Below are 18413 nucleotides of genomic sequence, written 5' to 3'. Positions count from 1 at the left end.
TATGATTATAATTTTAACAAAGTGGTAAATTATTTTAAACTTTCCTATTAGATTACAAAACAAAAACAAAAAACAAAACAAAAAACACTAATGTATCCAGATAGAAAAAACAGTGGAGATATTAATAATATATATTAAAAAGTGAAAAAGGGTCACTTCATGTTCACAATAATTGGCTTGAATATGAATCACGTGGCTTCAAAATGTGTAGAGACTAGAAGAGTTACAAATACAGGAAAACTTAAAAAGAAACACAAAGGTAATAGACTTGAACATATCCACCTGTATCACTTGGCGTCACTAGTTGAAAAGGATGTAACCAGCTTTTAAGCAAAAAGGAAGGCTATCAGGAGCCACAGAGCTGACACGAACCAGGATCCCTTGCAGACAGAGTACTAAGGCAAAAAACTTGGATGTGCCCCAGATGAATTTACAAAGGCAAGAGCGGTCAGTGGATGGGGACCCTGGTTAGCAGGGGCCGGCGGCTCTCTGGTACACAGGTTCTAGGCAAGTTCCTGTCTGCTCACAGGCAGTGCCCAGGCCAACCCCACCCACCCTGCGGTCATACACTGAAGCAGCCCCAGCAGCAGAGCTGCTCAAGTCACTGTCCTAGATTTAGGTTGCCGCTGAACTCCAGTTCCAGGAAGGGTCCCTTAGTTCCCCATGTCCTCCCACCCCACATGCCTAGATTCCCAAGCCCCTCCATGAGAACTCTACTCTCCAACCCAGATGCCAGATAAGTGAAAACAAACAAAAAAGATTTAACTATACCCAATAGTTATGTATTTTAAATGTATATAATAGGGATTCAGACTATAGATTCATTCCTGGAGGTAGCTTGTTCAACTTCAACATACTTGAAAGACAAAGTCAACACATTCTGTGATAAATTGTGTATCCTGAGCTACGTAGGAAAACAGCTGCATCTGACCTTAAAACATGGGAGAAGTAGGAAGAAAATAAGAAAATATAAATGTTTTAAAAGACGAACACATTTCACCATCCCCCTTTCCCTGATCAATTGACTGTGGTAATATCACCAAACATTTCCAAAAATTAACCCCAAAAATGACACCTGAAGAAGAGATTACTCATCTGAAAGATCTGAGTCAAATCGTAAGTGATGAAAATCATGGTCCATCCATGATCAATTATAGGGTTGACAGCTGTAAGAAAACATTTAAACACCACCGTCTTCTTGTCTCATGCAGTTAGTCAAAGTGGGTATTTTTTAATTTCCCAACCCACTGTTTGTCAAAGAAATTAGAGAAATATAAAAGCTGAAGGATAAACATTTTAAATAAGAATTCATACTACAAGGAAGTAAGAATCTTTCAACTTTTATTTCTAGGATACATTTCATCCGGAACCTTTTGTTTTCTTTACAATTTCCCTCTAAGAGAAATGAATACAATAAAAATATCATCCAACTACCAGCAATGTTTGTAAGCAGAAAAGAATCTAAAATCTCTGGTGTGATAATATAGGATTTCTTAAAAAATATAAACTTCATACCAGAAATAAAGCCTGAATATTCTCTTTTTCTCTAAAAATATAATTTTTCCTTCTTTGCTCTTCCACGTAAATCTTATAATCAACCATTTAATTCTAAAGTCTATTTTTAAACTAGTAATTATGTTATAGCACTGTTTTTCTCCTACTTTGTATCCTGTTCTGTACTGTGAATCAACTAATAATTGCAGAAGTGTTAAAAAAAAAAAAAGATGCTGCTAGGTTGTAGCAAGATTTTCCAAGATATACTACTGATCATCCAAAAAAAAAAATTCCCCATTAGCAAACTGAAGCCTACTTAACAAATTGCATTTTGCCATGTTTATGAAATTAGAAAATGTGTACAAAAAAGCACTTTTGCAAACTGTAAAGCTCTAATGGAAAATATCTTTTTAATCTTTTTTGACTAGATAGGCTGCTGACTGGTACAGAAAATCAGGGACAGAGGCTCTGTGAAAATTTTTTTTGTAACTACTTAAATTTGGGGAGAGATTATAAATTGCAAAGAAGTTGGGTGCACAGATCTCACAAAGATTGACTGGTTTGCAGTGACATATGACTACTTTTCTTAAATGAGAATAAAGACCAAGAGGCACAGGAGTAGACCAATACTTTACACCAGACTGAGAAGTCAAGCCATCTGTCTCCAACTAGGAATAAGTAGTTTTTCCCCACTTCAGACCAGCTCCTTTATGAAGAGCTTCATTACTTATAGTCCATTTTAAAGTAGTATTCCAAAGCCTGACATAAATAAATAAAACAGAAATAGTGTCCTTTCTTTAGTTTAGGAAGATAATCAAAAAGCCTAATTATAAACATAGGTACAACATACCTGAACCAGAGCGATACTCTCCTACCTCTAAATAAAAAGCATTATCCACAACAACTTTTTAGGGTATTTTGTGGAATACAGGAAGTTAAGCAAAGGATAAAAAAGTTTGGTAACAAAAATAATCCCAGTGAGGGCTTGCTTGCTAGAATGCAAAACGGACATAAGAGAAACTTCTTTCCATGAGCCACCTTAATGAAACTAGACAGTCCTATGAAGACACACCCAGCAATGAAGGGCTGCAGAAATTTGGTCATCTGTACCTAAGACACTAGGTGACCAAAGGAAAGCATCCTCAATCATCTAAAGGATGAGTGAACCAACAAGAGGGAATGGGCCTGGGTTTGCTAACAGAACTAAGCGAGCTGGGTATGCTGGGGAGGCTGCCACGAGGGGCTGTGGAGCCTCCTTCCCTAAAGTTTCTGAACCATCTTCCTGAGCCCTCTGAGGGCACAGAGGAGGCCTAGTCTAGCACAGGGAATGGGCTAAATGGCCTTATAACTTCTCTTGTGGCCCTCCGATGCATTTACTCTTTTCTTTAGTGCCTTCTTTCCCCAAGAGAATATTCAGGCCAATTTTGTTTTGTTTTTGTTCTTTCTTCATTAGTGAGAATTATAAACTAGCAATTTGGAATACCCCTAATCTCACTGAGTATCTTACGATAGTAATGATAACTTGAGTTAATAAGAAGGAGGAACTTAAGTGCCATTTACACAAGAGTCAAACAAGCCCATGTCATATTCTGATGATTCCACATTAATAAAACTTAGCTATGATATGTAAAAAACTATTTTTGCCAAAGTTTTAACTACTGAACTTTAAACCAATTTCAGTATTCCATGTAAAGGTCATTTATATTGAAGTAACATGCCTTCATGTTTTCTACATACAACAACAAAGTAAGATTTTTTAAAATATACATATATTTTAAACCAATTCACTCCCTTTACAATCACACCTTCAGTCCCACATTTAAAATATAAACCCAAACTGTCAAATGAAAACAACAGTGGACCAACTGATAGTATCATTTAAATGAAACAATAATTCAAGAGAAGGTTAGCATTAAAACTTAGAAAATAAACATAAACAGATCCATTGGACATCTACTCATATGCCTGGTGTGTTCTGAAATGAACCTCACACAGAACAGACCCCAATGGGATATCAGACAACCCATTCCTTTCTCACTTTCTCATTCCATGAGGCATGTCTATGCATTCCACTAGGCAAGTCTCTCTGAGGTTTATACAGTGATTAGTTTATCCTAACAGCAGAGACTAATATTAAATACACAGCCTATTCCAGAATTGGCATATGCTCCCAACAACTGTTTTGTGCACTCCTGAATTATAAAATAGTCCAATCTTTTAGGAGCATAAAAATGAAAGGGCTTAGATCTATTCATATACATTGTGCATCAAATGTTAGTAGGTTAAGACAGTAAGGTGAAAAAAAGGAATGGAAGGGTACAGTAAATTTTCTTTAAACAATTCCATTACATTAGACAGCATTGTTAATGACATGTATTTATTTTAACCAGATTATGAAAAAAAGAAAAAGAATTATTACCAGAATTTGTATCAATTTCTTGGAGAAGCTAATAATAAAACATTAAATATACATATTTACTTGTATATTTATTTGAAGAATCTTTGGTAGCAATTGTGTTTCCTCCACATTATAGGATTTTTCAAAATAAATGTCAAAATTAATTTACTAATCAGCATATGAAAGATAAATTATGGTTATTATTCTTTTGGTTTTCTTTTGAACCTATTAACTTGCATTAATCATGCACTTAACTCATGATCTGTTTAACTTGTGTACATATAAAATGAGAGACTAATACCAGAAAGAAATTAGACAGGAATGAGAATCAATGACAAAACATAACAATGACAACTGTTCTTAAGGAATTTATTTTTAAATTATAAGATTTACAATGTTTTGATTATGCAAAATAGCATAATGAAAATTAAACCAAATCAATAAACCAAAAGAGAAAGATAACTTAGTTTTCTTGAATATCAGTACTGAAACCATCATTGTAAGCCTCTGATGTTCCAATCATGTCTTATGTAGAACTAAGTATAATAATTTCAAACGTTTCACTTGTGGGTTTAATTTCTCATTTTCAACTTTTATGAACTGTAATGTAATTTATTTCAAATCCTATTACACTCAGTCTTTATACTGCAACAGCAGCAAATGGCCCATGTGCAATCAAATGTGGAACTGGGGCACAGCTTCTAGCCGCAGACAGAAATTACACACTGCATTCAGTACATCAGAGTACGTTATATTAACCAGAGCGTAGGGTTTAGTACACTTATTGCAGGGTTGGTATTTCTTTCCCTCTGAGCTGAACCAGCTGAGCTTCTGAGCTGATACACTACTGTTGTGGATAGTAAGGCTGCTGTGGGGGCTGAGGGAAGGGGTATGAAGGCTGCTGGGGTCCTGGGTATGGAGCCTGTCCAGGGCTCTGGTGATACACTGGCGGATATGGCATATTATACTGGCCATACGCGTAAGGATTATAGCCCATGGGCATGGGCATTTGGCAATACCTGATGGGAAGAAGAACACAAGAAAGCTGGATTGGTAAATCAAACACTAGAAAATGAAACATATAATAATTATTCTAAAATGAAGTTTTTTCAAGAAAGCCATTCAATGGCGAGAAAAAACAGCTGTTTCAAGGTACTTGCTAGAGAAAAGTGTTCTATCCTGTTATTAATTGAAATCAAAGAAAAAAGTGTTGAATACTACCCAAAAAATAAGATTGTTGAAGGAAATAAGACTAAATATTCAACTATGAACAAGGAATAAAAACGGAGACCCTTCAATCTAATGTGGCAACCTAAGTACACTTCTGTTTCACAAGATTCAATGTTCACTGTAAGGCTCATAAATTTACTATTTACAAAGTTTTAACATTTGGAAGATACAATGTACTTACTAAGTAAAGTCTGGAAGACATCTTAGAAGGTAGTTAAATGTCTGGATTTTTAAGACTAAAAAAACTATCACAAAGGCAGCTGATCTTTAAGAAAACACATGCCATAATTAGATAGATTTCTATTTAAGAGTTGATCAGAATGCCAAGACGTCAAAGTACAGGTATGTAAAGAAGGCCTTATCAACCTTGCTATGCTAAGCTCAGAAAAGGCACCTACCTGTTTATCACCTAAATAAAGAAGACCAAGGAAACATTCTGAATTCCATACAAAAGAGATATATTTAATATAAACCCAATATGTAAAAACTAAAAACAAATTAAATAAGCCTGGGAAATGGCTATTCAACAACTCAAAGTGACTATAACTTACTTTTATTTCTATGTGAGCTGACAATGTAGCTTACTCATTCATGACACCTCCATTCAGAGAAGGGGTGAGCTTGTTTTTAAAAGACTAACCAGAGCTAGAAACATTAGCCAATTCATTGGGATACACAAAGTTTCAGCCTTACCCGGGATACCCTGGATAGGTGGGGTATGGGGGTCCCTGGGCCTGCAGAGGGGGAGCTGAACCAGGAGTTTGTGATGGAGCTGGTGCAGTGGTCCCAGTGCTTGCTGGAGCTGGAGCAGTAGCAGGAGGAGTTCGATTTGCTGGAAGCACAGGAGGTGGAGGCCGGGCTGGGGGCTGGGGCTTAGTAGGCTGTAAGAAAAAGTCAGCACTGACAAAATGTATCAGGTTTCTGTCAAATTGCTATCAATCAAAATAAAAGGGCATATGAGAAACCCTGGAATCCAACCAAATATATTTCTAATTCCCATTCTTAAATGTGGGCTTATAACTCCAGAAATGTACTGTAGTTGAAAACTAATTCTCCAATTTGTGGATACTCCATAGCCACTGCTCTTTCCCTGATGCCTAATATTTAATCATTTACTGTTCATTGCTGCTCCCATCAATGGTTAGACATTTGAGGTGGGAAGAAGGAGCAGGTCAGGTACAGTTTATTACTGTTATCTCTTCCTGGCCCCATGAATTTTCATATGAAAATTTTTAAACACCAGAAAACTTAAAAGAATACTATATTATAAACAATCACATGTTTACCAATTAAATTAATTATTAACATTTGGCCATCTTTGCTTTATCTATAGCTATATCCATGTATTTATCTATCTATATATTTGCAGAACCATTTGAAAGTTAAGTTGCAAACTTCAGGACACCAGCCCGAAAGACTTCAGCATACAACAAGTCCTAATATTCTCCTACATAATCACAATACCATTTCACCTGAGAAAATTAATAATTATTTCCTAATATCATTGAGTATCCACTCCACATTCAAGTTTCCCTATTTATCACAAAAGCTCTTCTAGACGTTTTTATGAACCAAGATCCAGCTGAGGTTCATGTATTGCATTTGATTATTATGAATCGTTCCTCTCTTTTAATCTGGAATATGCCCCCCGTCTATTTTTTTCTATGACATATGCTTTTAGAAAAGACCAAGCCAGGTGTCTCACAGAATGTTCCAGTTCTAGACTGTCCAACTGTTCCTAACAGCACAATTTAATTTCTTGTTTTATCACTGTATTTGCTATAAACTGAAAGTTGGTTCTAAAGACTTCATTAGATTTAGTTAAACATTTTTAGGCAAGAATCCATGAGTGATGCTGTATTCTTTATACTGCAAAACATCAGAAAGTTGAGGTTGGTCACCTGATCAAAGTGGTGACCACCAGACCTCTACAATGTAAAGTCTGTGTTATCCTTTACAGCAAGCAAGCTGTCAAGAACACGTAAAACTTGCATTTTAAAAATGTGGTTGCTTACTGACCGGCATGGTTCTTGGCGCTGGAGTTGGAGGCGTTGGCGTGTGTCCCCCTGCTGGAGAGGACTGATACGCAGGTGTAGGAATTGAAGGAGCACTAGGTTCTCTGGCAATGCTTTGTTGCAAGTCCCTTATTAAAGACAGAAGTGTTAGAAATTAACACAATTTTGAAAACCAACACATACAAAACACCAGATCTTTTTCTTACTTTCATACTTCACGTATGAAACACAGACAATATACTCAAAACAATGATGGTATTTTAAAATATACTACATTTCTGTTCTTGACTAGAACTAACTGAAATCTTCTTTCTTCCTACTATTGAATAAAATAAAGATAATTCTTATTCTGTTTCTGAAGACCAGGGAAAAAGGTAAACTTTTTCAGAGATCATAGTTAGAGCCAGACTAAGGAACATGTCAAACTGAGCAAGTGAGCCTAAGAAATTGCCCTCTCTCTAACAGGAGGTCGTCCCCTAGATGAGAAACTCATAACATAATAATCTAAAAATTATCGGAAAACTACAACTGTACATAGTTACCTAGCTAATATTTTAATCGCTGTATTGTATCAGTGTTTACAAAAAACAACCACCTATTTGAAACCACTGAGCAAATTTCTTGATGTAAACTTTAAAACCATTGTGCAAATTTCTTGATGAAAACTTTCTGACAGATATTCGAAATGTGGCACTGAGATAGTTTATGTTAAAAGATACCTCATAATCTATTATTAAGGTAAATTCATTAAAGATAGAGGTTGAAAGGACCATTAAAATACAGTATTAAAAATTTTGTTAATATTTTAAAGTCTCCTCTAACAGTAAATTGGAATCTCACTAAACAAAACCCTGAAGTAAAATACACTCTATGAAGTACTTGGTATTGACCAACTTCTCACTGTGCTCATTCACATGCACAGAGCAGTAAACGTGATGTGTCCTGAAATGTCTGCAACAGGACCTATTGTCTTGATGTAACAATTAACAGCAACTCCGAGTCCCCCAGACCACACTTTCACTGTCAAAAACAATCCCAGTTGTAAGATAAATTAGACACTCCACATAGAAAGAAAACTTACACACATTCATCAAGAAATCAAAACTACTTCTTAATGTTTGTAAATTTGTAATAAATGTTTCCAATATAAACTATAAGTTTTTAGTCAATATTAAAATTTGAAAAAGGTCAAACTTTGAAACATCTAATATATATGTGTGTATATATATATATATAACTCAATATAGTAAATATAACATAATTATATTTAATATTTTAAATATTTTACTTATTTATTATAATTATCTTTACAATTATTTAATTAGATTTTGAGTATATTTAATCATAAACACAATATCTAACATGTATAATTATAACATATTATAAAGCATATAAGACATAATATTTTTTCCTTTGATAAACTCCAGAGATGGTTGCAGTAAATAACACATTTATAGGACAAATGAGAATTTCCTAGCCACTTATTAATTATATAAATCAAAGCCATTAAATCACAGAGCCATTTCTGTTTGTTTCACAAACTGGGCTTCTCTGCAAGACTGAGTCTGAACAAAGGGTTCTATGGCTAAAAAAAAAAAAAAGGCCAGGGGTACAGATACAATGTCAAAAATAAAGTTAGACTAGTTGGTGGTACTATAAAAAACATGAAATCCCTATAATTATTTAGATTAATTTAATATAATTTTCTGAAAAGGTAATATATTTCACTTGATTCAAAAACTAAAAAGTGACAGGCCACTATCTACAAATTCTCATTCCACCATTCACTACCACAAGCAGACAGCCACTATTTTTTATTTCTTATGAATCTGACCAGAGCTTCCTTATCAGAAATAAACCAATTCAAACGTGTATTTTTATCTTCTCCCTTTTTACATAAGAAGCATACTTTACACTGTCTGTAACCTTGTTTTTTTTTACCATTATTTATCTCAGAGATTTTTCTACATGGGTAAATAGAAAACATCCTTTTTTTTTTTTTTTTTTTTTAATAAATAGCTGCATAGTATTTCACTGTACAGATGTAGCTTTATTTCACCAGCCCTGGACATTTGCTTTGTTTCTATTCTTTTACTGGTACAAGCAACTTAGAAATGAATTCATTGATAAGTATGTCATTTCTAGCATACACCCTCAGAATAAATTCTCAAAAGCAGACCTTTCCAGGTCCCACACAAGTGCCCCACACAAGGACTGCCCGAATGTGCCTTCTCACAGCAACGGATGAGACCTGCTCCCCTACGTGTGCCAATAAAGCATGTTATCAAATTTCCAAATTTTTGCCAATCTGAAAAATGTTCTTTCTTTTCTTTTGGCCATGCCACATGGCATGCAGGATCTTAGTTCCCCAACCAGGGATCGAACTCGTGCCCCCTGCAGTGGAAGCACGGAGTCTTAACCACTGGACCACCAGGGAAATCCCTGAAAAATGTTATTTCAGGGTAATTTTAATTCATATTTATTTTATATTGAGCGAGGGTAGGTATTTTTTCATATGCTTAAGAACCACTCATATTTCATCTGCAGAATTTCTGTTCACATCCTTTCCCAATTTTTCTACTGAGTTTTTTCCTCCTCATTAGTATCTAGGAGTTCTTTATAAATTACGTAAATTTGCCTTTTGCCCATGAATAAGTGTCAAATATTTTTCCCCAGTTCATTACATTTTGACTCTTCTTATCATGTTACGATGAACTTTTTTTTTTTAATGGCTTCTGGGTTTTAAGTCAGAATTAAAAAGACCCTTCCTATTTCAGCTTTACTAAGAAATTCTCTCATATTCTCTTTTCATTTCATTTTATACATTTCAATTATGATCCTTTTGGAACTTATTCTGAGGTAAAAATAATTTTTGTTTTCTAAATGGCTAGGCACTTGTCTCTAACTTCTTCTGACTGACTTAGGATCTTTTTTTACACTAAATTCACATATGTATTTGAATCTACTCCTATTTTCTGTCTTTGGTCTAATCATGTGCCAGTATCACTGTGTTTTAATTAGAGACAATATTACATATTTTAATATCTGGCAAATTAGTTTCCCCTTACTGTTATTATAATTCAGTTTTCCTGGCTAATCTTGTTTAACGGTTTTTCTACTTGAGCTTTAGGATCAACTTGTCTAGTTTTACATGAAAATCTGTTGATTCTTTTTTTAATCAAAATTATGTTGAGGGACTTCCCTGGTGGTCCAGTGGTAAAGAATCCGCCTTCCAATGCAGGGGACGCGGGTTTGATCCCTGGTCAGGGAACTAAGATGCCACGTGCCACGCGGCAACTAAGCCCGCGCGCCACAACTACTGAGCTTGTGTGCCTCAACAAGACAGCCTGCATGCCGCAAACTACAGAGCCCACACGCCCTGGAGCCCCCGCGCCACAAATACAGAGCCCATGCGCCCTAGAGCCCACACGCCACAAGTAGAGAGACGCCCAAGCACTGCAACGAAGAGACCACGTGCCGCAATGAAAGATCCCGCGTGCCGCAACTAAGGCCCGATGCAGCCAAAAAAATAAAAAAGAAAAAAATAAATATTTTTAAAAATTATGTTGACTACGTAAGTTTATTTAGAACTGACATCTTCATGAAGCTGTCTCATCCTATCTAAGGACATGATACGTCTTTCAGCTTGCTCAAGTCCTCTTTTGTGTCCTTGAATAGTGTTTCAAAGTTTTCTTCATACAGGTCTAATAAATGACAAATTTATTCCTACGTATTTTATCTTTCTTATTGCTATTTTAAGTGAAGTCTTTTCCTCCATTATATCTTCTATGTGTTTATTTGTATGAAGGCTATTGATTTTTTTTTTTAATATTTATTTATTTATTTATTTGGCTGCACTGTGGGACCTTTCTTTAGTTGCCTTTCTTTAGTTGCTGCATGTGGGATTCAGCTCCCTGACCAGGGATCGAACCCAGGCCCCCTGCATTGGGAGTGCAGAGTCTTAGTCACTGGACCACCAGGGAAGTCCCAAGGCTATTGATTTCTACAAATTATTTTTATAATCACCTATCTTCAGTTAACAATTCCTTTATTATTTGCAGAGTTTGAGGGTTGATTCTTTTGGGTTTTCAAGATGTATAATCATAAAGTCTGTAAGTAGTGATAGTTTTACCTCCTCCTTTCCAATTTTTCTATCTCTAATTTCCTTTTCTTTTCTAATGGTGTAGGCTGGTACTGCCAATATAATATTAAATAACAGCATTGATAATGGGCATTTGTCTTTAGGGGGAATGTTTATAGCGTTTCTCCATTAACCATGAAGCTGAGTTTTGTGCAGATATAAACAGATAAATAGATCTATTGTATATATACACGCATACACATATATTTTCATGTTAAGGAAGTCAATTAATTCCTATTTTGAGTACCAGAATAGTTATTTTCTCATGCTTCTTCCTCATCTATGAAGAGAATCTTTTTCTCCTTAGATGTAAAAATACTGAACCAATCACTGCATTACTGGAATAACTACCCACTCCCCCTTGGTCATGGTTCTTTATTAATATACTGGAGAATATCACTGGCAAGTATTTTATTTAGAAATTTCGCATCCATATTCATAAATGAAACTGGTCTGAAGACTTTTATTTTAATCTTTGTCAGATTTACTTATCAGTAAAACTAATTAGGAGGTTTTTTTTTTTTTAACCTCTAGAACCATTTAAAAAGCATGCTAATTATTTGCTTTTTAAAGGTTTAGTAGAAAAACTGAAAACAACTGGCCCTGCTCTTTCTTGGGGGGGTGGAAGAAAGTAGCTCTTAACTTCGCCCACTTCTTCAATGGGAAACTGTTTAAACATGGACAGAGACAAGCATAACGGTCAGGTCATCTGAAGGGCTCAAGAATAGCTCATGAGTATAACAGTCTCTGGGTCCTTTACATTCATTACTAATGAGCACGTGGCTCTGTATACACCTGAAGGACAGGTTGACTGGATATAAAATCTTTGCCTCACATTTGCTTCCTTTGAGTTCCAACAAGCAATCACTCCACTCTCTTCTAGCATGCAGTGCTGCCAGCCTGAATTTTTTTCATCTTTTTATAAACTGACCTGATCTTTTTGCCTGACTGCCTTAATAGGATTCTGCCATTATCTTTTAAGACTAATAATTTATATGCTGGGGTGTTGACAGTTCTTGTTCATTTCTCCTGACCATATGATATATCCTTTCAACAAGACTTATTTTAGGAAAATGTTCTTGAGTCATAACACTAAATATTTGTTCTGTTCACTGTTTTGGTTTTTCTTCTTTGAAGGGAATTCAATTTTACATATATTGGATCTTCTCTGCCTACTTTCTCTAATCCTTTTTCATCCTTTCCTTACTTTGGTTTCATTTTCTTTGATTTCTTCTTTTCTACTTTGTGCTCCTGTGTTTTCTTCATCGTCTATTCTCCGTTTTGCTCCTTCCCATTTCGTCTTATACCTGTGATGGCTTTCTTCTTCTCTTCCACTTGTTTCCTGAATCCCGACACCTCACGTTTTAGCGCCTCCTGTTTTCTTACCATTTTCCTTGAGTTCTGGTACTTGTTTGTCGTGATCCTTAATGACTGTTTCCTAGCCTTTTCTTTTTTATTTTTTTAAATTCACGGTAAATTTTTCATCTGTTCTGTGACATTATTCTGGTGAATGTTCTTCATCTATTAAGTTTAGAAAAATTTTGTTCTCTTTCTCACCTCAATGTATATAGTATCTTTGTATCGATGCTGCGTCAACTCTCTATTCATTACTCCACATGGAATGAGTCCTATGTTACTCGCCCAGCTTTCCCAGTAGGCCCCTGCAGAAAGTGACTTTGCTGACATTTTCTGAGCTATAAACCCTCTCTCCCTCATGTTCTGTGCCTCTAGTTTCATGTAAGGAATCTATTTGCCACTTCAAAGTAAACTGCTTATGTTTATTGGCATTTCCTAAGATCTGTTACCCTGAGCTGTTCTGCTATCACTTCTGTGACATCACTGTTCTTCCTACATCTAGAGTTTCCACTCCTTTTCAGCCTTTTGTTCTCAGATCATGCAGTTGTTTGCTTGTCGCTTTGTAAAACACCATGGAGGGGACTTCCCTGGCAGTGCAGTGGTTAAGAATCCGCCTGCCAATGCAGGGGACACGGGTTTGATCCCTGGTCCAGGAAGATCCCACCTGCCACGGAGCAACTAAGCCCGTGCGCCACAACTACTGAGCCTGCGCTCTAGAGCCTGCAAGCCACAACTACTGAGCCCGCATGCCACAACTACTGAAGCCCACATGCCAAGAACCCATGCTCCACAACAAGAGAAGCCACCGCTCGCCACAACTAGAGAAAGCCCGCGTGCAGCAACAAAGACCCAACACAGCCAAAAATAAAAAATAAATAAATAAATTTATAAAAAAGCAAACAAACAAAGAAACACCATGGAGGAAAGGAAGGAAATTGCCAACTCACACTGCCAACTCACCACAAAAGTCTCCACATATGATTTTTTTAAAAGAGGTAGCAAGAATATTATTTTTTTAAAGAAAAATACTTCAAAAGTACAATTTAATACACAAAATAAACTTACTTTAAGAGTTCATCCCTCTCTGTCTTCCGTGCAAACACTATATCACTGCATTTGTTCTGGAACCTGATGAGTATTTCAGTCAGCTCATTGTAAAACTATGAGCAAAGAACAAACACAAGTGATAACCAGAACAATTTTTAATCTAAGAGGAACACAATCTAAAGCTCCTTTGTCAGTAACAGTTAAAGCTAAAGAGCTAAAATCCTCTGCATGAGAGACAGTCATACCACTTAAGTCCAGTAACTTAATATTAAATATGACCTAAGATTCCCTAAGAAAATAAAAATAATAAAATCATCGTTAGAAAGCACTGTCACCAAAAATTAAGTGGCAACAAGTTAAAAGTTTCATGATCGTGAACAAGTTCCCAATTCCTAGAGAAAAGTCAACTTCTTAATAAAGACTCTAAACCTATTTAAGTGGAAGTATTAGATTTGCACATTCACTTCAGAAATGCAGGCATCATTTCAGAAACCCTCAGAAGAATTTCCAAAGACACTCTGGTGAGTTTTCTCAGCTTATCTATTTCAACAAAGCATTTTAAACTGAATTAAAATGGCATTTTACTATCCTCTCTCTTTGGAAGGCTTTGGCAGTATATCTATGCTCTCTTCAGAGGGTTTGACATTATATCTACCGTATTTACATCAAGATAACTTTATTAAGTGATCATTATGGAGTTAAAGTACCAAAAGGAATTATGTATTTGAAAAACTTAAAAATCACTTGTTCCCTCAAAAGCAAAGTAATTGGTAAAAACAAATATAAGCATTTCCCTAAAATATTTAAAGGAAAGGCAAGAAAATACTTAAACATATTAGTAAGCACTCTGAGTCATAAGCAGATCACAAATCTATCATAATCCAAACCACCAGCACAGAATATAAAAGCCATACACACCCCCTTCCCCACCACATATCGGCTTTGACTACTACTCCTGTTCCCTCAGATTGGCCAACTTTCTATCCCCCAACAAAGTGTCACTGACCTTTTGACCTCTCTGTGCTAATTCCTGCTACCTGAAACGAATGCCTACACACCCTCTTTCTGCCTGGTGAAATATAAAATTCATTCCGCAAAGTTCCCATGAAATACTCCCACCTTCATTAAGCTTTCTCCCATTTATACCAAAGTTCTCAGGGGCCAAAGTCATTAAAGCTAAGAAATTCAAGACAGAATGATTTGGTCCAACTGGAAATACCAATTAACTTCTCAAACTATATCCTCACATCCACACTGGTTAGTTAGCTCTTGTTTCTTTTGTGCTTCATACCTTTGTGCCCTCCTTCAAATTAGCTACAAGTTCAACAAAGTTGTCATATGCAGCAGCTAAATTCTTCAAAACTTCTTCTCTTAAATTAGCTTCATTGTTAGACTGTTTCATTTTTGAAAATTCCTGGTGTGAGACCTTGTTAAAAGAAAGATTTATGCAGTTACACTTATTTATCAAGTTAATATAGCTCATAACATTTGTACTGATACTTTCCCAACTATGAAAATCATATATGATTTCATGCATTACTAGATATTTACCTAATATATTCCTTTTGGAGTAACACAGTACTTTACAGCTTTCCTTAAGTAAAAAATACCACAAATTCAGTGGGTATGAAAATATAACCAATAATGTTTACAGATATCTATTAATATGTAACATTTGCAAAAAACACAATCCTAAATGGATACAGATTTAGTCCAGGTTTATCCTTCCTGTAATTTTTTTAATAACAATCTTATTAAAGTATATAAACTTTACCTGAATATTTTTAAGAAGTCCTTCTTGTTTCTTTAGAGATTCTTGGACTTTAGCTGTAAGACCCCCATAGATTCGATCCAGTTCAGTAACAGAAATAGCTTCTTCATTTATCACACCATCTTGAGCCAGAGCAGTCAAAAATTTGCTCGTCATGTCAAAATTCACTGATTTCAGGTCATTCTCCAGCCCCTCTCTTTCCTTCTTTACTTCATCAAGATTTGTCAGTAAGGATTTTAAGACATTTACAACCTAAACAATTTAAAAAACTTAGTTTAACTGCCCAAAAAACAGAAGCCAATTTCAAGAAAGGAACTATATACAAAGGTTCACCAGGGTCAGGGAGAGACGATCTCTCAGAGAGCCAAGTATAAATTGTACATCAGGTTTATTTAGATACAGACATTGCTGTACCTTTAGTGGATTCAGATTACAATAGCAGCAGCAATAATGATAACAGATCTACTGAACATCTATTATGTGCCAGGCACTGTCCTAAACACTTTACAAATATAATTTAATGTATTCCTTACAATACCCCATAGGGTATATATTTATTACCTCTATTCCACAGATGGAGAAATTGCGTCCCAGAAAAATTAAGTTAACATGCCTAAGGTTACACAGCTACTAAAAGGAGCAGAGGTGAAATCTGAGACCTAAGTCTGCCTAACTCCAAACCAATCTCTTAACCTCGCTACACTATACTGCATCCTTGTCACGAGGTAGAGGAAGGTATATATATTTTTTAATATTTATTTTATTTTATTTATTTATTTATTTTTTGGCTGCGTCAGGTCTTAGTTGCAGCATGTGGGATCTTCACTGCAGCACACAGGATTCTCTCTAGTTGTGGCGTGTGGGTTTTCTCTCTCTAGTTCTGGCACGTGGGCTCCAGAGTGCATGGGCTCTGTAGTTTGCGGCACATGGGCGCTCTAGTTGAAGCGCGCGGGCTTAGTTGCCCCGCGGCATGTGCGATCTTAGTTCCCTGACCAGGGATTGAACCCATGTCCTCTGCATTGGAAGGCGGATTCTTTACCACTGGACTACTAGGGAAGTCCCCAGAAGGTATGTTTTTGTCAAGTAAAGAGATATCCTATTTTGCCGACCTAGCGAGACTGAGAGAGAGACATGGAGACAGAAACAGAGATACGGATATATACGGAGAGAGCACTCGAGAGAGACAGACAGACAGACAGAAAGCTATAAGCCGTATGTTTCTTTTATATCCTGGGAGAGAAAGAGCAGGCGGGTTCTGTATCTCTCTTCGCATCATGAGTTCTGCCTCTTACTCGGTCCAGGCAGTCTCTGACTAACACCCACATGATTCATAAACACCCCATTGTAGTAATAGTGTTAGAGCGTTCAAGCGCCCTCTAAGGCCACACATGAGCTGCCCCCTTTCACTCACATCTCTTCACACTTCTGCTAGGACCAGCAGGGAGAACAGCAACCCCAAGCCCCCTATTCTGCTTGCCCCAGGGATGCTCATAGAAAGAAAGTGGGGAAAGACAAAGGAAGAAGGGGCCGTCCATGAACCCCATCCACACCCCTGTCTGTCTTCTTACCAGCAGCACTTCCAGCTCCAAAGGATCTGCTCACCTACTGCCTGTTTCTAAGAAGCTCTGTCCGGCTCTTCAGTCCACGGCCTTAGTTAGCTCCCTGACAAGAGGGTCCAGGGCGACCTTCCCATGTGAAAACCAAAGACCTGAGGAAAAGTCTCAAGTTCCTTCTACATTTTGGCCTCTGTTACCACCATATCTCCTAAGTGTCCTATCTTAAATTCACTCTCTTAACATGCAGAGCAGTGCAAAGAAATGGTCTTAGAGGTCCAAGAAGCATCAAACCACAGACACTCTAAAAGGAAGGAAGAGGAGAAAGAATCATACCTGGATGGACATCGCAAAGTCTATTAAAGGGATCTAGTGGAATTTGATGTTAGACAAAGTGGAGCAAAGTCTTGCTTCCAAATGACTTCCAGGACATATTGTTAAATGAAAAAAGGTATGTCGCATTTTGAGTGAGAAGGGAAATCAGAATACAAAGCTATACACACACATAATATATGATATGTAACTGTGTGCATATGTATTTTTCACAAAAATAAAAGCACTAAGCACAAACCAAAAACTAATGAATATTGTTACTTACATAGAGCAGATGGGAACAAGGTAGAAAGAAAAGGGGTGAGATTTCTCTGCATGAACCTTTTGAATCATGAACATCCTTTTACACATCCAAAACACAAAATTAAATCAAAACGTGAATACAGAAACAAATGAAACTAGTTGTCTAGCAAAGTGAAATATGATGACATAGAAAAAAATACTTCAACTCTGACTACACTCCCTTAGTGAATATAATGGGCTTAGTTACTGTGTAACCAAGGGCAGTTTACCTGGAAAACTCAATTTTCTCACCTGCAAAACAAGAATAATAATAGTACCTATATGTCAGGACTGTTGTAAAGATTGAAATAATCCATATAAAGTGCTCAATGTAATTTCTAACATAGGCTAAGTGTTCAGTCAGTAGTAGCCATTATTATCAACTGTTAGTTAGGTTTCATGGTTTAACTCTATACTTCATGTGCATTGTGGACTAAAGAGGCTTAGGCATCTAAGCACTTAGACAAGAAAACAGAGTAACAACAAGGAACAGACCAAGAATTAAGTATCCCTTATTTTGCTGAATTATAACTATTTCTGTAACTATGTGACACATTTTGCATTGGGGGGGATATAACAGCATATAAATTTGAAAAGGCTGTGATAGTTTTATCTGTTGGCATATTTAAACTGATAATGGAACCTCAACCATGACTATGACCCTATGTGAAGGTTGCTTGGCTATTAGGAGAGTAAGAAATGTCATTTTCCTCTATATATAAGTTATGTCTAACAAAAGTTAGAAAATGTTTAAGTAGCCAAGTGAAATAAAGCAGGGGGAGAAATAGGAATA

At 36.3% G+C, this 18413-nt stretch overlaps 1 protein-coding gene across 1 annotated transcript in view; it reads right to left on the bottom strand.

Moving 5' to 3' along the window:
- Window positions 1–1366: 1366 nt before the first annotated feature.
- The window catches only part of PDCD6IP (programmed cell death 6 interacting protein), a 63183-nt gene continuing 46136 nt past the window's right edge, over window positions 1367–18413 (bottom strand). Inside the window, exons 13-18 of the mRNA XM_061196476.1 lie at window positions 15456–15704; window positions 14973–15107; window positions 13700–13794; window positions 7142–7265; window positions 5816–6003; window positions 1367–4911 (exon numbers count right to left, since the gene is read on the bottom strand). Of these exons, the coding sequence (XP_061052459.1) occupies window positions 4737–4911; window positions 5816–6003; window positions 7142–7265; window positions 13700–13794; window positions 14973–15107; window positions 15456–15704 (966 nt within the window). The 3' untranslated portion in view covers window positions 1367–4736. The remainder of the gene's footprint in view (window positions 4912–5815; window positions 6004–7141; window positions 7266–13699; window positions 13795–14972; window positions 15108–15455; window positions 15705–18413) is intronic.

The sequence above is a fragment of the Eubalaena glacialis genome, chromosome 7, assembly GCF_028564815.1.
Source record: "Eubalaena glacialis isolate mEubGla1 chromosome 7, mEubGla1.1.hap2.+ XY, whole genome shotgun sequence".
Lineage (NCBI taxonomy): Eukaryota > Metazoa > Chordata > Mammalia > Artiodactyla > Balaenidae > Eubalaena > Eubalaena glacialis.
The sequence above is the reverse complement of the archived record's forward strand: the minus strand, read 5'-3'. Positions and strand labels throughout refer to the sequence as shown.